Source organism: Salmo trutta, unplaced genomic scaffold, assembly GCF_901001165.1.
Source record: "Salmo trutta unplaced genomic scaffold, fSalTru1.1, whole genome shotgun sequence".
NCBI classification, from domain to species: domain Eukaryota; kingdom Metazoa; phylum Chordata; class Actinopteri; order Salmoniformes; family Salmonidae; genus Salmo; species Salmo trutta.
In genome coordinates this window covers 19,912-42,189 of record NW_021823428.1, presented here as the reverse complement: position 1 = coordinate 42,189, position 22,278 = coordinate 19,912, and the positions used below count along the sequence as shown (strand labels likewise).

Genomic DNA, 22,278 nt, shown 5'->3' with positions numbered 1-22,278 from the left:
CCTCGCCACCCCATTTATAGAACACTGTTAATGTGCTGGGAATGAGATGCTCTCTGTCGCTCCCTCTGTCTTCCTCTCTCACCCCTCTTCTCTCTCTCTCTCTCTCTCTCTCTCTCTCTCTCTCTCTCTCTCTCTCTCTGGTTATTTCCTCCCCTGTGTGTTCTCTCGGTGTGTTTGTGCTTAAACTTTATAATCCTCATCACTCTCTATCTCTCTCCCCCATGTGTCTTTTGCCCCGGAAGTGTGTAAATCTTCTTTCCCTCTCTCTCTCCTCCCATCTCTTTTCTCACAGTACTGTATAAATCCTTCTCTCTCCACCTTCCATCCCCTATCTCTTTCACTCTCTTCACGTTTCACTCTCTTTGGCACGTTCTCCCTTTCTCTCCTCCCTCTCTCTCGTTCTAACTTCAGATCTCTCTCACTCTCTCAGCTCTTGCCTTTCTCTTTCTCTACCCCATCCCCCTGTTCTATTAACTCCCCCGCTCTCTCTACAGGAAGTTGGATGCCTTTATCTACGATGCAGCTGTGTTGAACTACATGGCCAGGAAAGACGAGGGTTGTAAGGTGATGACCAGACAAGTTTGACTTGATGTGTTCTATCTATTTACTCCTTTATTGTGTTTTATTGTCAGCTAGATAGCGGATTGCTGTCACTTTGTGAAAATTGCATTTGTGAAAATAGCAATACAAAATGTGATGTATTGCTTGGTTGATTGGTTGGGTGAGTGAGGGAGTGAGAGAGTGATTGAGTGAGTGAGTAGTTGCTTGCTTGATTGATTGATTGATGTTTGCTTGTCAAAGGTGATGACCATAGGCTCTGGGAAGGTATTTGCCACCACAGGCTACGGTATCGCCCTGCACAAGAACTCCCGCTGGAAACGCCCCCTCGACCTGGCCCTGCTGCAGCTGGTGGGAGACGGTGAGGACAGGGGAGGAGGGGAGGAGGAAGGAGGGAGGGAGATGGTGAGGACAAGGGAGGACGGAGGGAGGAAGGAGGGAGGGAAACGTCGAGGACAAGGGAAGGTGGGAGGAGGAAGGAGGGAAACGGTGAGGACAAGGGAGGTTGAGAGGAGGAAGGAGGGAGACGGTGAGGACAGGGAAGGAGGGGAGGAGGAAGGAGGGCGGGAGATGGGGAGGATAAGGGAGGACGGGAGGAGGAAGGGAGACGGTGAGGACAGGGGAGGAGGAAGGAAGGAGGAAGGGGAAGGATGTAGAGAGTGAGGGGAGACTTGGGGAAGGTTTAAGGTGTGGTAGGGGGTAAAAAGGAGAGGGGAGGAGAAAGGGGGAGATGGAGGTCAAAGGGCAAAGGGTAAGGCAAGACGCTCCCTACACCTACCCCTTGGTCCTAACCATTTGATGTTTGCAGATCTGTAAGGTCTGGATAGGTATCAGCAGTTCTATGGTAGAGCTTCCACCATATTGCTTCCACCTTACAGATCTGCAAATACTAGAGGGTTAGGGCCAAGGGGAAGGGGGAGGGAATGAATTGGGACTGGCTGAGGGAATATGGTGGGGTACTGTTGGGGGGAGATGATGATGACTTGTTGGGTCATGATGGGAACGGGGGCAAATGCTATGCTGAGATGAACTGCGGATCATAGGAGTGAGGGACCCTGAACAGGGGAAGAGGCCTGAGGAATGAGGGATCTTGAACAGGGGATGAGGCCTGAGGAATGAGGGATGTTGAACAGGGGATGAGGCCTGAGGAATGAGGGGTGTTGAACAGGGGATGAGGCCTGTGGAATGAGGGATGTTGAACAGGGGATAAGGTCTGAGGAATGAGGGATGTTGAACAGGGGATGAGGCCTGAGGAATGAGGGGTGTTGAACAGGGGATGAGGCCTGAGGGATGTTGAAGAGGGGATAAGGCCTGAGGAATGAGGGGTGTTGAACAGGGGATGAGGCCTGTGGAATGAGGGATGTTGAGCAGGGGATAAGGCCTGAGGAATGAGGGATGTTGAAGAGGGGATAAGGCCTGAAGAATGAGGGATGTTGAACAGGGGATAAGGCCTGAGGAATGAGGGATGTTGAAGAGGGGATGAGGCCTGAGGAATGAGGGATGTTGAACAGGGGATAAGGCCTGAGGAATGAGGGATGTTGAACAGGGGATGAGGCCTGAGGAATGAGGGATGTTGAAGAGGGGATAAGGCCTGAAGAATGAGGGATGTTGAACAGGGGATAAGGCCTGAGGAATGAGGGATGTTAAACAGGGGATAAGGCCTGAGGAATGAGGGATGTTGAACAGGGGATGAGGCCTGAGGAATGAGGGATGTTGAACAGGGGATGAGGCCTGAGGAATGAGGGATGTGGAACAGGGGATAAGGCCTGAGGAATGAGGGATGTTGAAGCGGGGATAAGGCCTGTGGAATGAAGGATGTTGAACAGGGGATAAGGTCTGAGGAATGAGGGATGTTGAACAGGGGATGAGGCCTGAGGAATGAGGGATGTTGAACAGGGGATGAGGCCTGAGGGATGTTGAAGAGGGGATAAGGCCTGAGGAATGAGGGATGTTGAACAGGGGATGAGGCCTGAGGAATGAGGGATGTTGAAGAGGGGATAAGGCCTGAAGAATGAGGGATGTTAAACAGGGGATAAGGCCTGAGGAATGAGGGATGTTGAACAGGGGATGAGGCCTGAGGAATGAGGGATGTTGAACAGGGGATAAGGCCTGAGGAATGAGGGATGTTGAACAGGGGATAAGGCCTGAGGAATGAGGGATGTTGAACAGGGGATAAGGCCTGAGGAATGAGGGATGTTGAACAGGGGATGAGGCCTGAGGAATGAGGGATGTTGAACAGGGGATGAGGCCTGCGGAATGAGGGATGTTGAACAGGGGATGAGGCCTGAGGGATGTTGAAGCGGGGATAAGGCCTGAGGAATGAGGGATGTTGAAGAGGGGATAAGGCCTGAAGAATGAGGGATGTTGAACAGGGGATAAGGCCTGAGGAATGAGGGATGTTGAAGAGGGGATGAGGCCTGAGGAATGAGGGATGTTGAACAGGGGATGAGGCCTGAGGAATGAGGGATGTTGAACAGGGGATAAGGCCTGAGGAATGAGGGATGTTGAACAGGGGATAAGGCCTGAGGAATGAGGGATGTTGAACAAGGGATAAGGCCTGAGGAATGAGGGATGTTGAACAGGGGATAAGGCCTGAGGAATGAGGGATGTTGAACAGGGGATAAGGCCTGAGGAATGAGGGATGTTGAACAAGGGATAAGGCCTGAGGAATGAGGGATGTTGAACAGGGGATAAGGCCTGAGGAATGAGGGATGTTGAACAGGGGATAAGGCCTGAGGAATGAGGGATGTTGAACAGGGGATAAGGCCTGAGGAATGAGGGATGTTGAACAGGGGATAAGGCCTGAGGAATGAGGGATGTTGAACAGGGGATAAGGCCTGAGGAATGAGGGATGCTGAACTATAGCTTTCAGGCATTAGTAGCAGCACTTTACTATTCTTGAGAATCTCTTTTTATATACCTTCCTCTCTTCCTCTCTCCTTTTTCTCTCTGTCTTCCATCTGATGAAAGGAAATATTTAGTTTGTGTGTGTCAGTGTTGTTTGGAGGGATCATCACAACTTGTGCTGCGACAGTTTTATAGTCATTACAGATAAACTGAGGACCAGAGAGAGAGACAGAGAGGCACAAAGAGACAGAGGGAGAGAAGGACAGAAACGGACTAAAACTAAAGGAATAGTAGAGACACATATAGACATTTCAGTAGAAATAGAGATGACGGTGAGCCAGATAATTCAATAATTGAATTCTGATAGGGTGTTATTATAGCACTATGTTTGTCCATTGTCCATTTCCATGTCGGGGATTAGAGAGAAAGAGAGATTTAGCCTGTAATAGTGAGAAAGGCTGTTTATAGCAGAGGCTGTCAAAACACTAATGCTTAATTGTCATTTTTACAGTCTGCACGCACGCACGCACGCACGCACGCACGCACACACACACACACACACACACACACACACACACACACACACACACACAAACACACAAAAGCACTGTATTGTCTCAATAGGATGCTCCTTGTTTGGCTTGACTCGTTTTTTAATCGGCTTTGCTCGTGGCGTGGCGGACAAAGCCCTTTAGCTGCCTACACACTGATAATGCCAATTTGGTGCCAAAATCTATGAAACAACATCCTGGGTAAGAGTTAAACACCCAGACCACATGGGAAACGGAGCGTTCAGACGTGCACTCACAGGTTTTATTTGTTGTTGCTTTTATTTATGTTATTTGTTGCGTTTAGCATGCCCTTGCTCTTACCTCTGTGTACCCCAGGCTGAACAATGGTGCAGTATGGTGGAGGGCTCTAGTAACAGGAGGTGTTAAGTGAGGATGGATCTGGTAATAGGAAGGTGTTATACTGTATGTGGGGATTACTAAAGAAGAGGATTCATTCCTAGAGGATAGGAGATGTTTCTCACATTCACCTTTCCTTAAGGGCCACTTCTCAACATCCATTCTGACGTCCTCTTCTATTCCATTATTCCGTTATTCCTCTCATGTCAGTTTATATTATGTCATGTTGTTATGTCTTGTCATAACTGCATTCAGGAGAGATACTGACCGATGATTTGATGAACTGTAATAGGTGTGTCGTTACACACTGCCTCATGTGAGATCTATAGCATCTATCACCATTTTCTCTGGATAATGATTGCACAATGTGTGACTCTGAGATCTTATTGATCTCTCCACAACCAGCATCTCTGCAGTGCACAAAGGTTTCCTTTCTCCTTTTGAGATCTAAAGTAGTTTGCATAGGGTTTGATACAAGCAGTAGTTTGTATGTGATTTGAGAAGCAGTTGGTTGTTTTGTCTAGGGCTTGATAGAAACAGGGGATTATATATACTTTGCCGCCCAGGCAGCTACCATGTACCCACACGTCTGTGAACATGTCTGGCAGGATGTCATGGGTGGCAGTTTGACAGAATTGCCCCTACCCCCTACTGCCCATGTTTTCCCTAAAACCGCCTTGCTGGAACATGCCAGCTGTGTGGTGGCAGCGCCAGCTCTACCTGACCTCACCTGCCAAGTAGGTCAGAGGTGCTGTGTGGATTTGACACACCTGCCAGATTTGGCAGGCTGGAGCTGGTTGGAGCTGGCTGGAGGTGCGAAGAGAGAAGGCTGCCATCAAAACAAAAACCGTCTACAGCTATGGTCTGAAGGGCTATGGTCTGAAGGAGAGAGAGAGAGAGAGAGAGAGAGAGAGAGAGAGAGAGAGTCAAGTGGAGAGATAGCCCCAGGGATGAGACAGAGCTTAGTAAAAGGTTTTTGTTTGGAGGAACGTGTGTGTGTGTGTGTGTGTGTGTGTGTGTGTGTGTGTATGCTTTTCCTATTCTGTGACATTGTGTTTCAATATGGCAGTTATCCATATCAATTTGTCATTGGTGAAGGTCAAGACTGAAGAGACACTCAAAGTCAAGTGGAAAAAAGGCACAGAAAGTGCATTGGAGTGGCGATTCTTCTAAAGATTCTCGTCTTCTCTTTGAGAAGGCAGCTTTATACAGGTACCTCAGTCTGTTGTTGCGTTCCAATATGCCCTGGTCCATCTGTTGCTGTAGCTATGGAGTCTGGCTAAACAGCTAATGATGTTCAACAGAAGTCCCATTAGTCAAATCACACGGCTGACTGGGCCGGCATGATTTAAGCAACGACAACATAGGAGGTAGTAGAGAGGTCAGTAGAGTAGCAGGGTTTGGGTCAGCTCCATTTCAATTCAGTCAGACAATAAATACTATAAGGACTTTTCAACTCCATGGCTTGAATTTCAATTCATATCCTGAAGTGATGCAATTAAAATAGACTTGGCACTATAACCCTGGACAGTAGCAATAGTAGTATTAGTAGTGTTATAGTGTGGACACTATATAAATACTTACATTGAATATTGTACTTACCTGCAGTATAGTATGATTACTATTCATGGTATTCATGGTTCATGGTTGTTATTGGCATTGGCCTTGACCGTGACTTTTCCCCTTTGATGATCACCCAGAGTTGTACCTGTTCAATGCGACTCTACCACAGGTTGAGTGGGCTGTATCACTTTGCTGTATTTGTACCATTTATACATGGTTGTATACATTTTATTTATTAGTTTGAAAGTTAAGGAAAGTAAGATTGAATTGCGTGTGGGCATTCCTTGTCAAGTTACTACAAGAAGAAATAGCAGTATTAGTATTAGTAGTAGTAGTAGTAGTAGTAGTAGTAATAGTAGCTGCTGTAGCAGAACTGGTGGTTGTTATGACAGTAGAGCAGTTGTAGTAGTCATTGTTGTGATAGTAGAGCAGTAGTAGGGGTTGTTATTATGACAGTAGAGCATTAGTAGTAGTGGTTATGATAGGAGAGCAGTAGAAGTAATGCATGTTATGATAGTAGAGCAGTAGTAGTGGTTGCTATGATAGTAGAGCAGCAGTAGTAGTTGCTATGATAGTAGAGCAGTAGTAGTAGTTGTGATGATAGTAGAGCAGCAGTAGTAGTAGTTGTTATGATAGTAGAGCAGTAGTAGTAGTAGTTGTTATGATAGTAGAGCAGCAGTAGTAGTAGTTGTTATGATAGTAGAGCAGCAGTAGTAGTGGTTGCTATGATAGTAGAGCAGTAGTCGTGGTTATGATAGTAGAGCAGCAGTAGTGCTAGTTGTTATGATAGTAGAGCAGTAGTAGTAGTGGTGGTTATGATAGTAGAGCAGTAGTAGTGCTGGTTGTTATGACAGTAGAGAAGTAGTAGCAGTGGTGGTTATGATAGTAGAACAGTAGTAGTGCTGGTTGTTATGATAGTAGAACAGTAGTAGTGCTGGTTGTTATGATAGTAGAGTAGTAGTAGTGCAGGTTGCTATGAAATTAGAGCAGTAGTAGTGGTGGTTATGATAGTAGAGCAGTTGTAGTAGTGGTTGTTACGATAGCAGGGCAGTAATAGTGCTGGTTGTCATGATAGGAGAGTAGAAGTGGTTGCTATGACAGTAGAGCAGTAGTAGTGGTTGTTATGACAGTAGAGCAGTAGTAGTGGTTGTTATGACAGTAGAGCAGTAGTAGTAGTGGTTGTTATGATAGTAGAGCTGTAGTAGTGGTTGATATGATAGTAGAGCAGTAGTGGTAACGGTTGTTATGATAGTAGAGCAGTAGTAGTGGTTGTTATGACAGTAGAGCAGTAGTAGTAGTGGTTGTTATGATAGTAGAGCTGTAGTAGTGGTTGATATGATAGTAGAGCAGTAGTGGTAACGGTTGTTATGATAGTAGAGCAGTAGTAGTGATGGTTGTTATGATAGTAGAGCAGTAGTAGTGATGGTTGTTATGATACTGGAGCAGTAGTAGTGGTTGTTATGATAGTAGAGCGGCAGTAGTAGTGGTTGTTATGATAGTAGAGCAGTAGTAGTGGTTTTTAAGATAGTAGAGCAGTAGTAGTGATAGTTGCTATGATAGTAGAGCAGTACTAGTGGTTGTTATGATAGTACAGCAGTAGTAGTAGTGTTTTTTATGACGGTAGAGAAGTAGTGCTGGTTGCTATGATAGTAGAGCAGTAGTAGTGGTTGCTATGACAGTAGAGCAGTAGTAGTGGTGGTTATGATAGTAGAGCAGTAGTAGTGGTTGTTATGATAGTAGAGCAGTAGTAGTAGTGGTTGTCATGATAGGAGAGCAGTAGAAGTAGTGGTTGTTATGATGGTAGAGTAGTAGTAGTAGTGGTTGTTATGATAGTAGAGCAGTAGTAGTGGTTGTTATGATAGTAGAACAGTAGTAGTGGTTGTTATGATAGTAGAGCAGTACTAGTGCTGGTTGTTATGATAGTAGAGCAGTAGTAGCAGTGGTTGTTATAATAGTAGAGCAGTAGTAGTAGTGGTAGTTGTGATAGAAGAGTAGTGGTTGTTATTATAGTAGAGCAGTAGTCGTGCTGTTTGTTATGATAGTAGAGCAGTAGTAGTAGTGGTTGTTATGATAGTAGAGCAGTAGTAGTAGTGGTTGTTATGATAGTAAAGCAGTATAAGTAGTGGTTGTGGTTGTCATTATAGTAGAGCAGTAGAAGTAGTGGTTATGATAGTAGAGCAGTAGTAGTAGTGGTTGTTATGATAGTAGAGCAGTATAAGTAGTGGTTGTTATTATAGTAGAGCAGTAGAAGTAGTGGTTGTTATGATAGTAGAGCAGTACTAGTGCTGGTTGTTATGATATTAGAGCAGTAGTAGCAGTGGTTGTTATGATAGTAGAGCAGTAGTAGCAGTGGTTGTTATAATAGTAGAGCAGTAGTAGTAGTGGTGGTTGTGATAGAAGAGTAGTGGTTGTTATTATAGTAGAGCAGTAGTCGTGCTGTTTGCTATGATAGTAGAGCAGTAGTAGTGGTGGCTATGATAGTAGAGCAGTAGTAGTAGTGGTTGTTATGATAGTAGAGCAGTAGTAGTAGTGGTTGTTATGATAGTAAATCAGTATAAGTAGTGGTTGTGGTTGTCATTATAGTAGAGCAGTAGAAGTAGTGGTTATGATAGTAGAGCAGTAGTAGTAGTGGTTGTTATGATAGTAGAGCAGTATAAGTAGTGGTTGTTATGATAGTAGAGCAGTAGTAGTAGTGGTTGTTATGATAGTAGAGCAGTATAAGTAGTGGTTGTGGTTGTTATTATAGTAGAGCAGTAGAAGAAGTGGTTATGATAGTAGAGCAGTAGTAGTAGTGGTTGTTATGATAGTAGAGCAGTATAAGTAGTGGTTGTTATGATAGTAGAGCAGTAGTAGTAGTGGTTGTTATGATAGTAGAGCAGTATAAGTAGTGGTTGTGGTTGTTATTATAGTAGAGCAGTAGAAGTAGTGGTTGTTATGATAGTAGAGCAGTACTAGTGCTGGTTGTTATGATAGTAGAGCAGTAGTAGCAGTGGTTGTTATAGTAGTAGAGCAGTAGTAGTAGTGGTGGTTGTGATAGAAGAGTAGTGGTTGTTATTATAGTAGAGCAGTAGTAGACGTGGTTGTTATAGTAGTAGAGCAGTAGTAGCAGTGGTTGTTATAGTAGTAGAGCAGTAGTAGTAGTGGTGGTTGTGATAGAAGAGTAGTGGTTGTTATTATAGTAGAGCAGTAGTCGTGCTGTTTGCTATGATAGTAGAGCAGTAGTAGTGGTGGCTATGATAGTAGAGCAGTAGTAGTAGTGGTTGTTATGATAGTAGAGCAGTAGTAGTAGTGGTTGTTATGATAGTAAAGCAGTATAAGTAGTGGTTGTGGTTGTCATTATAGTAGAGCAGTAGAAGTAGTGGTTATGATAGTAGAGCAGTAGTAGTAGTGGTTGTTATGATAGTAGAGCAGTATAAGTAGTGGTTGTTATGATAGTACAGCAGTAGTAGTAGTGTTTTTTATGACGGTAGAGAAGTAGTGCTGGTTGCTATGATAGTAGAGCAGTAGTAGTGGTTGCTATGACAGTAGAGCAGTAGTAGTGGTGGTTATGATAGTAGAGCAGTAGTAGTGGTTGTTATGATAGTAGAGCAGTAGTAGTGGTTGTTATGATAGTAGAGCAGTAGTAGTGGTTGTTATGATAGTAGAGCAGTAGTAGTAGTGGTTGTCATGATAGGAGAGCAGTAGAAGTAGTGGTTGTTATGATGGTAGAGTAGTAGTAGTAGTGGTTGTTATGATAGTAGAGCAGTAGTAGTGGTTGTTATGATAGTAGAACAGTAGTAGTGGTTGTTATGATATTAGAGCAGTACTAGTGCTGGTTGTTATGATAGTAGAGCAGTAGTAGCAGTGGTTGTTATAATAGTAGAGCAGTAGTAGTAGTGGTAGTTGTGATAGAAGAGTAGTGGTTGTTATTATAGTAGAGCAGTAGTCGTGCTGTTTGCTATGATAGTAGAGCAGTAGTAGTAGTGGTTGTTATGATAGTAGAGCAGTAGTAGTAGTGGTTGTTATGATAGTAAAGCAGTATAAGTAGTGGTTGTGGTTGTCATTATAGTAGAGCAGTAGAAGTAGTGGTTATGATAGTAGAGCAGTAGTAGTAGTGGTTGTTATGATAGTAGAGCAGTATAAGTAGTGGTTGTTATTATAGTAGAGCAGTAGAAGTAGTGGTTGTTATGATAGTAGAGCAGTACTAGTGCTGGTTGTTATGATAGTAGAGCAGTAGTAGCAGTGGTTGTTATGATAGTAGAGCAGTAGTAGCAGTGGTTGTTATAATAGTAGAGCAGTAGTAGTAGTGGTGGTTGTGATAGAAGAGTAGTGGTTGTTATTATAGTAGAGCAGTAGTCGTGCTGTTTGCTATGATAGTAGAGCAGTAGTAGTGGTGGCTATGATAGTAGAGTAGTAGTAGTAGTGGTTGTTATGATAGTAGAGCAGTAGTAGTAGTGGTTGTTATGATAGTAAATCAGTATAAGTAGTGGTTGTGGTTGTCATTATAGTAGAGCAGTAGAAGTAGTGGTTATGATAGTAGAGCAGTAGTAGTAGTGGTTGTTATGATAGTAGAGCAGTATAAGTAGTGGTTGTTATGATAGTAGAGCAGTAGTAGTAGTGGTTGTTATGATAGTAGAGCAGTATAAGTAGTGGTTGTGGTTGTTATTATAGTAGAGCAGTAGAAGAAGTGGTTATGATAGTAGAGCAGTAGTAGTAGTGGTTGTTATGATAGTAGAGCAGTATAAGTAGTGGTTGTTATGATAGTAGAGCAGTAGTAGTAGTGGTTGTTATGATAGTAGAGCAGTATAAGTAGTGGTTGTGGTTGTTATTATAGTAGAGCAGTAGAAGTAGTGGTTGTTATGATAGTAGAGCAGTACTAGTGCTGGTTGTTATGATAGTAGAGCAGTAATAGCAGTGGTTGTTATAGTAGTAGAGCAGTAGTAGTAGTGGTGGTTGTGATAGAAGAGTAGTGGTTGTTATTATAGTAGAGCAGTAGTAGCAGTGGTTGTTTTAGTAGTAGAGCAGTAGTAGCAGTGGTTGTTATAGTAGTAGAGCAGTAGTAGTAGTGGTGGTTGTGATAGAAGAGTAGTGGTTGTTATTATAGTAGAGCAGTAGTCGTGCTGTTTGCTATGATAGTAGAGCAGTAGTAGTGGTGGCTATGATAGTAGAGCAGTAGTAGTAGTGGTTGTTATGATAGTAGAGCAGTAGTAGTAGTGGTTGTTATGATAGTAAAGCAGTATAAGTAGTGGTTGTGGTTGTCATTATAGTAGAGCAGTAGAAGTAGTGGTTATGATAGTAGAGCAGTAGTAGTAGTGGTTGTTATGATAGTAGAGCAGTATAAGTAGTGGTTGTTATGATAGTAGAGCAGTAGTAGTAGTGGTTGTTATGATAGTAGAGCAGTATAAGTAGTGGTTGTGGTTGTTATTATAGTAGAGCAGTAGAAGTAGTGGTTGTTATGATAGTAGAGCAGTAGTAGTGCTGGTTGTTATGATAGTAGAGCAGTAGTAGTAGTGGTTGTTATGATAGTAGAGCAGTAGTAGCAGTGGTTTTTATGATAGTAGAGCAGTAGTAGCAGTGGTTGTTATAATAGTAGAGCAGTAGTAGTAGTGGTGGTTGTGATAGAGGAGTAGTGGTTGTTATTATAGTAGAGCATTAGTCGTGCTGTTTGCTATGATAGTAGAGCAGTAGTAGTGGTGGCTATGATAGTAGAGCAGTAGTAGTAGTGGTTGTTATGATAGTAGAGCAGTAGTAGTAGTGGTTTTTATGATAGTAAAGCAGTATAAGTAGTGGTTGTGGTTGTCATTATAGTAGAGCAGTAGAAGTAGTGGTTATGATAGTAGAGCAGTAGTAGTAGTGGTTGTTATGATAGTAGAGCAGTATAAGTAGTGGTTGTTATGATAGTAGAGCAGTAGTAGTAGTGGTTGTTATGATAGTAGAGCAGTATAAGTAGTGGTATTGGTTGTTATTATAGTAGAGCAGTAGAAGTAGTGGTTGTTATGATAGTAGAGCAGTAGTAGTGCTGGTTGATATGATAGTAGAGCAGTAGTAGTAGTGGTTGTTATGATAGTAGAGCAGTAGTAGTGCTGGTTGTTATGATAGTAGAGCAGTAGAAGTAGTGGTTGTTATGATAGTAGAGCAGTATAAGTAGTGGTTGTGGTTGTTATTATAGTAGAGCAGTAGAAGTAGTGGTTGTTATGATAGTAGAGCAGTAGTAGTGCTGGTTGTTATGATAGTAGAGCAGTATAAGTAGTGGTTGTGGTTGTTAATATAGTAGAGCAGTAGAAGTAGTGGTTGTTATGATAGTAGAGCAGTAGTAGTGCTAGTTGTTATGATAGTAGAGCAGTAGTAGTAGTGGTTGTTATGATAGTAGAGCAGTAGTAGTGCTGGTTGTTATGATAGTAGAGCAGTAGTAGTAGTGGTTGTTATGATATTGAAGTAGTAGTAGTAGTGGGGGTTGTGATAGAAGAGCAGTAGTTGTGGTTGTTAATATAGTAGAGCAGTAGTAGCACTGGTTGTTATGATAGTATAGCAGTTTAAGTAGTGGTTGTGGTTGTCATTATAGTAGAGCAGTAGTAGCACTGGTTGTTATGATAGTAGAGCAGTATAAGTAGTGGTTGTGGTTGTTATTATGGTAGAGCAGTAGTAGCAGTGGTGGTTATGATAGTAGCACAGTAGTAGTAGCGGTTGTTATTATAGATAAGCAGTAGTAGTGCTGGTCGCTATCATAGTAGAGCAGTAGTAATGGTGGCTAGGATAGTAGAGCAGTAGTAGTAGTGGTTGTTATGATAGTAGAGCGGTTCTACTGATTGTTATGATAGTAGAGCAGTTGTTGTGCTGGTTGTTATGACAGTAGAGCAGTAGTAGCAGTGGTGGTTATGATAGTAGAGCGGTAATGGTAGTGGTTGTTATGATAGTAGAGCAAAGGTAGTGCTGTTTTTTATGATAGTAGAGCAGTAGTTGTAGTGGTTGTGATAGATGAGCAGTAGTAGTGGTTGTTATGATAGTAAAGCAGTAGTAGTCCTGGTTGGTATGAAAGTAGAGCAGTTGTAGAGCTGGTGGTTATGATAGTAGAGCGGTAATAGTAGTGGTTGTTATGATAGAAGAGCAGTAGTAGTAGAAGTTGTGATAGTAGAGCAGTGGTGGTAGCGGTTGTTTTCATAGTAGAGCAGTAGTAGTGATAGTTGCTATGATAGTAGAGCAGTAGTAGTGGTTGTTATGATCGTGGAGCAGTAGTTGTGTTGTTGGCTATGATAGTAGAGTAGTAGTAGTGGTTGTTATGATAGTGAAGCAGTAGTAGTAGTGGGGGTTGTGATAGAAGAGCAGTAGTTGTGGTTGTTAATATAGTAGAGCAGTAGTAGCACTGGTTGTTATTGTAACGGTTGTCGTCGGGAATGGAGGACCAAAACGCAGCAGGAATGTGGATGCTCATCTTGATATTTTTTTTAAATAAAGAGAACACCAAAATAACAAACGAAGAACGCACGAACAACAAAACAGTCTTGTCATGCTCACACAGGCAAAACAAGAAACAATCTCCCACAACACCAAACCAAACAATTACCCATATACAGGACTCTCAGAGGCAACGTGAAAGCACCTGCCTCCAATTGAGAGTCCAACCCCAATAAACTAGACATAGAAATACAAAAGACTAGAGACCACATAGGAATGCAGAACATAGACCAAAACCCGGAAATAATAAATCAAACACCCTACTACAAAATCACCACCCCGAACCACATAAACAAAATACCCTCTGCCACGTCCTGACCAAACTACAATAACAAATAACCCTTATACTGGTTAGGACGTGACAGTACCCCCCCTAAAGGTGCAGACCCCAGATGCACCTCATAACTAAAAAAAACAACAACAAAAAATCCCCCTAAACTAAAGGGAGGGAAAGGAGGGTGGCTGCCGTCACCGACGGCACTTGTGCTGCACCCCCCCTCCCCAACCCACCTATACAGGAGGTGGTTCTGGCTCCGGCCTACTGTCCTCCAGAATGCAGACAGACTTGCTCAGTTTCAGGCCGTAGGCAGACTCCCATCGTTCCGGATCGTAGGCAGACCTCTTCCGTTCCACACTGTAGGCAGACTCATTTGATACACAGTTAATCCTATTTAGTTCCGGATCGTCAACAGACTTACTTAGTTCCGGGTTGCTGATAGACTCCCTTGGTTCTGGGTCACAGGCAGACCCCTTCGGTTCCGGGTCGCAGGCAGACTCCCTCGGTTCCGGGTCGCAGGCAGACTCCCTCGGTTCCGGGTCGCAGGCAGACTCCCTCGGTTCCGGGTCGCAGGCAGACTCCCTTGGCTCCGGGTTGCAGGCAGACTCCCTTGGTTCCGGGTCGCAGGCAGTCTCCCTCGGTTCCGGACTAGACACTGTTGCCAGATACTCTGGACTGCACACTGGTGCCGGATACTCTGGACTGCACACTGTTGCCGGATACTCTGGACTGCACACTGGTGCCGGATACTCTGGACTGCACACTGGTGCCGGATACTCTGGACTGCACACTGTTGCTGGATACTCTGGACTGCACACTGTTGCCGGATACTCTGGACTGCACACTATTGCCGAACTCTCGAGGCTGGGCTGACGCACTGGAAGCCTGATGCGTGGTACTGGTACTGGATGTGCCAGTCTGGGGACACGCACCTCAGGTCTAGTGCGAGGAGCGGGAACACTACGAGTCGGACTGGGCTGACGCACTGGAAGCCTGATGCGTGGTGCTGGTACTGGAGGTATCAGCCTGGGAACACGCACCTCAGGGCTAGTGCGGGGAGCGGGAACAGGCCGAGTCGGACTGGGTTGACGCACTGGAAGCCTGATGCGTGGTGCTGGTACTGGAGGTATCAGCCTGGGAACACGCACCTCAGGGCTAGTGCAGGGAGCGGGAACAGGACGAGTCGGACTGGGCTGACGCACTGGAAGCCTGATGCGTGGTGCTGGTACTGGAGGTATCAGCCTGGGAACACGCACCTCAGGGCTAGTGCAGGGAGCGGGAACAGGACGAGTCGGACAGGGCTGACGTACTGGACCGTAGAGGCGTACTGGCGGTCTCGAGCGCAGAACTGGCATCGCTCTTACTGGCTGGATGCTCACTTCCCCCTGGCAAATGCGGGGCGCTGGTACTGCGCGTACCGGCCTAAAAATACTTGGCCTCGCCACAGTACCCATTACCCCGAAGCACGGGACCTGCCCAGTCACTGGTTGCCCAGAAAAGGTACGGGGATTTGGCCTGGGGTTCAATCCTCGCCTAGTCAAACTACCCGTGTGCCCCCCCCCAAAAAAAATGATTGGGGCTGCCTCTCGGGCTTAAACGCCAGTCGTGTTCCCCTGTAGCGTTCCCTGTCTTCGCTCCACTTCCTCCATGGACCTTCTCCGGCCATAATATCATCCCACGTCCACTTCTCATGATCGTCCATATCAAAGTCCATTTTCTCAGCGTTCCTCCTCTCCTTCTTCCGCTGCTTGGTCTTGTTGTGGTGGGAGATTCTGTAACGGTTGTCGTCGGGAATGGAGGACCAAAACGCAGCAGGAATGTGGATGCTCATCTTGATATTTATTTTAAATAAAGAGAACACCAAAATAACAAATGAAGAACGCACGAACAACAAAACAGTCTTGTCATGCTCACACAGGCAAAACAAGAAACAATCTCCCACAACACAAAACCAAACAATTACCCATATATAGGACTCTCAATCAGAGGCAACCAGAAAGCACCTGCCTCCAATTGAGAGTCCAACCCCAATAAACTAGACATAGAAATACAAAAGACTAGAGACCACATAGAAATACAAAACATAGAACATAGACCAAAACCCGGAAATAATAAATCAAACACCCTACTACAAAAATCACCACCCCGAACCACATAAACAAAATACCCTCTGCCACGTCCTGACCAAACTACAATAACAAATAACCCTTATACTGGTCAGGACGTGACAGTTATGATAGTAGAGCAGTATAAGTAGTGGTTGTGGTTGTTATTATAGTAGAGCAGTAGTAGCAGTGGTGGTTATTATAGTAGCGCAGTAGCAGTAGCGGTTGTTATTATAGATAAGCAGTAGTAGTGCTGGTCTCTATCATAGTAGAGCAGTAGTAATGGTGGCTAGGATAGTAGAGCAGTAGTAGTAGTGGTTGTTATGATAGTAGAGCAGCAGTAGTGGTTGTTATAAAAGTAGAGCAGCAGTAGTAGTAGTTGCTAGTATAGTAGAGCAGTAGTTGTGATGGTTGTTAAGACAGTAGAGCACTAGCAGCAGTGTTGGTTATGATAGTAGAGCAGTATAAGTAGTGGTTGTTATGTTAGTAGAGCAGTAGTAGTGCTGGTTGTTATGACAGTAGAGGACTAGTAGCAGTGGAGGTTATGATAGTAGAGCAGTAGAAGTAGTGGTTGTTTTGATAGTAGAGCAGTAGTAGTAGTGGTGTTATGATAGTAGAGCAGTAGTAGTTGTTGTTGTTATGATAGTAGAGTAGTAGTAGTGGTTGTTATGATAGTAGAGCGGTAGTAGTGCTGGTTGTTATGATAGTAGAGCAGTAGTAGTGCTGGTTGTTATGACAGTAGAGTGGTAGTAGCTGTGGTGATTATGATGGTAGAGCAGTAGTAGTCGTGGTTGTTATGATAGTAGAGCAGTAGTTGTAATGGTGGTTATGATAGAAGAGCAGTAGTATTGGTTTTGATGATAGTAAAGCAGTAGTAGTCGTGGTTGTTTTTATGGTAGAGCAGTAGTAGTGGTTGTTATGAGAGTAGAGCAGTAGTAGTGGTGGTGGTTGTGATAGAAGAGCAATAGTAGTATTTGTTATGATAGTACAGCAGTAGTTGTAGTGGTGGTTATGATCGAAGAGAAGTAGTAGTGGTTGTTATGATAGTACAGCAGTAATAGTGTGTAACGGCGGTTGTCAGGAATGGACCAAGGTGCAGCGGGTTGAGTGCTCATAATTAACTTTTTAATGAAAACACTTCTACAAACAAAACAAAATGATGGACGACGAATACAGACTTGACGGCAAAAGACAGCAATTCAAGTGACAACCTCCCACAAATTACAAACACAAACACACCCTAATATATAGGGCTCTCAATCAAAGGCAACTAGACAACACCTGCCTTCAATTGAGAGTCCACACCCCAATTAACTAAACATAGAAAAGACTAGAAAGAACATAGACTAACAGAGCAGTGACCAAAAACCCCGGAATACATAAATCAACTACCCTCTACATAATACACACACCCCGAACCACATAAACCAAATACCCTCTGCCACGTCCTGACCAGCCTACACTAACAAAATAACCCTCATACTGGTCAGAACGTGACATAGTGGTTGTCATGATAGTAGAGTAGTAGTAGTAGTAGTGGTTGTTATTATGGTAGAGCAGGAGTAGTGGTTGTTATGATAGTAAAGCAGTAGTGGTAGTGGTTGTTATTATGGTAGAGTAGTAGTAGTAGTGGTTGTTATGATAGTAGAGCAGTAGTAGTAGTGGTTGTTATGATATTAGAGCAGTAGTTGTGCTTGTTGTTATGACAGTAGACCACTAGTAGCAGTGGGGGTTATGATAGTAGAGCAGTAGAAAAGTGGTTGTTATGATGGTAGAGCAGTAGTTGCAGTGGTGATTATGATGGTAGAGCAGTAGTGGTAGTGGTTGTTTTGATAGTAGGCAGTAGTTGTAGCGGTTATTATGACAGTAGAGTAGTAGAAGTGCTGGTGGTTGTGATAGAAGAGCAATAGTAGTGGTTGTTATGATAGTAAAGCTGGTTGTTACAATAGTAGAGCAGTAGTATTGCTGGTTGTTATGATAGTAGAGCAGTAGTTGCAGTGGTCGTTATGACATTAGAGCAGTGGTAGCGATGGTGGTTATGATAGTATAGCAGTAGTAGTAGTGGTTGTTATGATAGTGGAGCTGTAGTAGTGCTGGTTGTTATGACAGTAGAGCAGTAGTAGTAGTAGGTGTTGTTATGATAGTAGAGCAGTGGTAGTTGTTGTTATGAAAGTAGAGCAGTAGTAGCAGTGGTGGTTATGATAGTAGAGCAGTAGTAGTGGTGGTGGTTGTGATAGAAGAGCAATAGTAGTGGTTGTTATGATATTAGAGCAGTACTAGTGCTGGTTGTTATGACAGTAGAGCAGTAGTAGTAGTGGTTGTTTTGATAGTAGGCAGTAGTTGTAGAGGTTATTATGACAGTAGAGTAGTAGTAGTAGTGGTTGTTATGATAGTGGAGCAGTAGTTGTAGCGGTTATTATGACAGTAGAGTAGTAGAAGTGATGGTTGCTATGATAGTAAAGCAGTAGTAGTAGTGGTTGTAATTATGGCAAAGCAGTAGTAGTAGTGGTTGTTGTTATGGTAGAGCAGGACTAGTGGTTGTTATGATAGTAGTGCAGGAGTAGATGTTGTTATGATAGCAGAGCAGTAGTGGTGGTTGTTATGATTGTAGAGCAGTAGTGGTGGTTGTTGTGATAGTGAAGCAGTGGTAGTAGTGGTTGTTAGTATAGTAGAGTAGTAGTAGTGCTGGTTGTTATGATAGTGAAGTAGTAGTGATGGTTGTGATAGAAGAGCAGTAGTTGTGGTTGTTATGATAGTAGAGCAGTAGTAGTGCTGGTTGTTATGACAGTAGAGCACTAGTAGCAGTGGAGGTTTTGATAGTAGAGCAGTAGAAGTAGTGGTTGTTTTGATAGTAGAGCAGGTGTACTGATTGTTATGATAGTAGAGCAGTAGCAGTGATGGTGGTTGTGATAGAAGAGCAGTAGCAGTGGTTGTTATGACTGTAAAGCAGTAGCAGTCCTGGTTGTTGTGATAGCAGAGCAGTAGTAGTTATTGTTATGATAGTAAAGCAGAAGTTGTAGTGGTTGCTATTTTGGTAGAGCAGTAGTAGTGGTTGTTATGATAGTAGAGCAGTAGTCGTGGTTGTTATTATGGTAGAGCAGTAGCGGTTGTTATGATAGTAGACCAGTAGTAGTAGTGGTGGTTTTGATAGTAGAGCAGGAGTAATGGTTGTTATGATAGTAAAGTAGTAGTAGTAGTGGTTATTATTTTGGTAGAGCAGTAGTCGTGGTTGGTATTATGGTAGAGCAGTAGAAGTGGTTGTTATGATAGTTGAGCAGCAATAGTGGTTGTTATAATAGTATAGCAGCAGTAGTAGTAGTTGCTAGTATAGTAGAGCAGTAGTTGTGCTGGTTGTTAAGACAGTAGAGCACTAGCAGCAGTGTTGGTTATGATAGTAGAGCAGTAGTAGTGCTGGTTGTTATGAGAGTAGAGGACTAGTAGCAGTGGAGGTTATGATAGTAGAGCAGTAGAAGTAGTGGTTGTTATGATAGTAGAGCAGTAGTAGTAGTGGTGTTATGATAGTAGAGCAGTAGTAGTTGTTGTTATGATAGTAGAGCAGTAGTAGTGGTTGTTATGATAGTAGAGCGGTAGTAGTGCTGGTTGTTATGATAGTAGAGCAATAGTAGTGCTGGTTGTTATGACAGTAGAGTGGTAGTAGCTGTGTTTTTTATGATAGTAAAGCAGTAGTCGTCGTGGTTGTTTTTATGGTAGAGCAGTAGTAGTGGTTGTTATGAGAGTAGAGCAGTAGTAGTGGTGGTTGTTATGACAGTAGTGCAGTAGTAGTGCTGGTGGTTGTGATAGAAGAGCAATAGTAGTGGTTGTTATGATAGTAAAGCAGTGGTTGTGCTGGTTGTTACGATAGTAGAGCAGTAGTATTGCAGGTTGTTATGATAGTAGAGCAGTAGTAGTGCTGGTTGTTTTGACAGTATAGCAGTAGTTGCAGTGGTGGTTATGATAGTAGAGCAGTAGTAGTAGTGGTTGTTATGACAGTAGAGCACTAGTAGCAGTGGTTGTTATGATAGTAGAGCAGTAGAAGTAGTGGTTGTTATGACAGTAGAGCAGTAGTTGTGCAGGTGGTTGTGATAGAAGAGCAATAGTAGTGGTTGTTATGATAGTAAAGCAGTGGTAGTGCTGGTTGTTACGATAGTAGAGCAGAAGTATTGCTGGTTGTTATGATAGTAGAGCAGTGGTAGTGCTGGTTGTTTTTACAGTATAGCATTAGTAGCAGTGGTGGTTATGATAGTAGAGCAGTAGTTGCAGTGGTGGTTATGATAGTAGAGCAGTAGTAGTAGTGGTGGTTATGATAGAAGAGCAGTAGTAGTAGTGGTTGTTATGATAGTAGGGCAGTAGTACTGATTGCTATGATAGTATAGCAGAAGTAGTGGTGGTGGTTGTTATAGAAGAGCAATGGTAGTGGTTGTTACGATTGTAAAGCAGTGGTAGTGCTGGTTGTTACGATAGTAGAGCAGTAGTAGTGCTGGTTGTTATTATAGTAGAGCACTAGAAGCAGTGGTGGTTATGATATTAGAGCAGTAGTATTGCTGGTTGTTATGATAGTAGAGCACTAGTAGCAGTGTTGGTTATGATAGTAGAGCAATAGAAGTAGTGGTTGTTCTGATAGTAGAGCAGTAGTAGTGCTGGTTGTTATTATAGTAGAGCACTAGAAGCAGTGGTGGTTATGATATTAGAGCAGTAGTATTGCTGGTTGTTATGATAGTAGAGCACTAGTAGCAGTGTTGGTTATGATAGTAGAGCAATAGAAGTAGTGGTTGTTCTGATAGTAGAGCAGTAGTAGTGCTGGTTGTTATGATAGTAGAGCAGTAGTAGTGCTGGTTGTTTTGACAGTATAGCAGTAGTAGCAGTGGAGTTATGATAGTAGGGCAGTAGTACTGATTGTTACGAAAGTTGAGCAGTAGTAGTGGTGGTGCTTGCGATAGAAGAGCAATGGTAGTGGTTGTTATGATAGTAGAGTAGTAGTAGTGCTGGTTGTTATGACAGTAGAGCAGTAGTAGCAGTGGGGGTTATGACAGTGGAGCAGTAGTAGCGGTGGTGGTTATGATAGTAGAGCAGTAGTAGTAGTGGTGGTTATGATAGTAGAGCAGTAGTAGTAGTGGTTGTTATGATAGTAGAGCAGTGGTAGTGGTTGTTTTAATAGTAGAGCAGTAGTAGTGCTGGTTGTTATGACAGTAGAGCAGTGGTAGTGGTTGTTATGATAGTAGAGCGGTAGTAGTGGTTGTTATGATAGCAGAGCAGTGGTGGTAGCGGTTGTTATGATAGTAGAAGAGTAGTAGAGCTTGTTGTTTGGATAGTAGAGCAGTAGTAGTAGCGGTTATTATGATAGTAGAGCAGTAGTACTGATTGGTATGATAGTAGAGCAGTAATAGTGGCGGTGGTTGTGGTAGAAGAGCAGTTGTAGTAGTGGTTGTTATGATACAAGAGCAGTAGTAGTGCTGGTTGTTATGACAGTAGAGCAGTATTAGCAGTGGTGGTTATGACAGTAGAACAGTAGAAGTAGTGGTTGTTATGACAGTAGAGCAATAGTAGTGCTGGTGGTTGTGATTGAAGAGCAATAGTAGTGGTTGTTATGATAGTAGAGCGGTAGTAGTGCTGGTTGTTATGATAGTAGAGCAGTAGTAGTGCTGGTTGTTTTACAGTAGAGTGGTAGTAGCTGTGGTGATTATGATAGTAGTGCAGTAGTAGCGCTGGTTGTTATGACAGTAGAGCGGTAGTAGCTGTGGTGATTATGATGGTAGAGCAGTAGTAGTAGTGGTTGTTATGATAGTAGAGCAGTAGTAGTGGTGGTGGTTGTGATAGAAGAGCAATAGTAGTATTTGTTATGATAGTACAGCAGTAGTTAAGGTGGTGGTTATGATCGAAGAGCAGTATTAGTGGTTGTCATGATAGTAGTGTAGTAGTAGTAGTGGTTGTTATTATGGTAGAGCAGTTGTAGTAGTGGTTGTTATTATGGTAGAGTAGTGGTAGTACTGGTTGTTATGATAGTAGAGCAGTAGAAGTAGTTGTTGTTATGATATTAGAGCAGTTTTTGTCCTGTTGTTATGACAGTAGACCACTAGTAGAAGTGGTGGTTATGATAGTAGAGCAGTAGAAAAGTGGTTGTTATGATAGTAGAGCAGTAGCAGTGCTGGTTGCTATGATAGTAGAGCAGTAGTTGTAGTGGTTGTTATGATAGTAGAGCAGTGGTAGTGGTTGTTATTATAGTGGAGCAGTAGTAGTAGTGGTTGTTATGATATTAGAGCAGTAGTAGTGCTGGTTGTTATGACAGTAGAGCACTAGTAGCAGTGGTGTTTATGATAGTAGAGCTGTAGAAGTAGTGGTTGTTATGACAGTAGAGCAGTACTAGTTGTGGTGGTTGTGATAGAAGAGCAATAGTAGTGGTTGTTATGATGGTAAAGCAGTGGCAGTGCTGGTTGTTACAATAGTAGAGCAGTGGTATTGCTGGTTGTTATGATAGTAGAGCAGTAGTAGTAATGGTTGTTTTGACAGTATAGCAGTAGTAGCAGTGGTCGTTGTGACAGTAGAGCTGTTGTAGCGGTGGTGGTTATGATAGTAGAGCAGTAGTAGCGGTGGT

At 43.2% G+C, this 22,278-nt stretch overlaps 1 protein-coding gene across 1 annotated transcript in view; it reads left to right on the top strand.

Moving 5' to 3' along the window:
- The first annotated feature begins 475 nt into the window (after nt 1–475).
- LOC115190927 (serine/arginine repetitive matrix protein 2-like) overlaps nt 476–22,278 on the top strand; it is a 35,248-nt gene continuing 13,445 nt past the window's right edge. The window contains exons 1-2 of the mRNA XM_029748964.1: nt 476–564; nt 802–919. Coding sequence (XP_029604824.1) covers nt 538–564; nt 802–919 — 145 coding nt within the window. The 5' untranslated portion in view covers nt 476–537. The remainder of the gene's footprint in view (nt 565–801; nt 920–22,278) is intronic.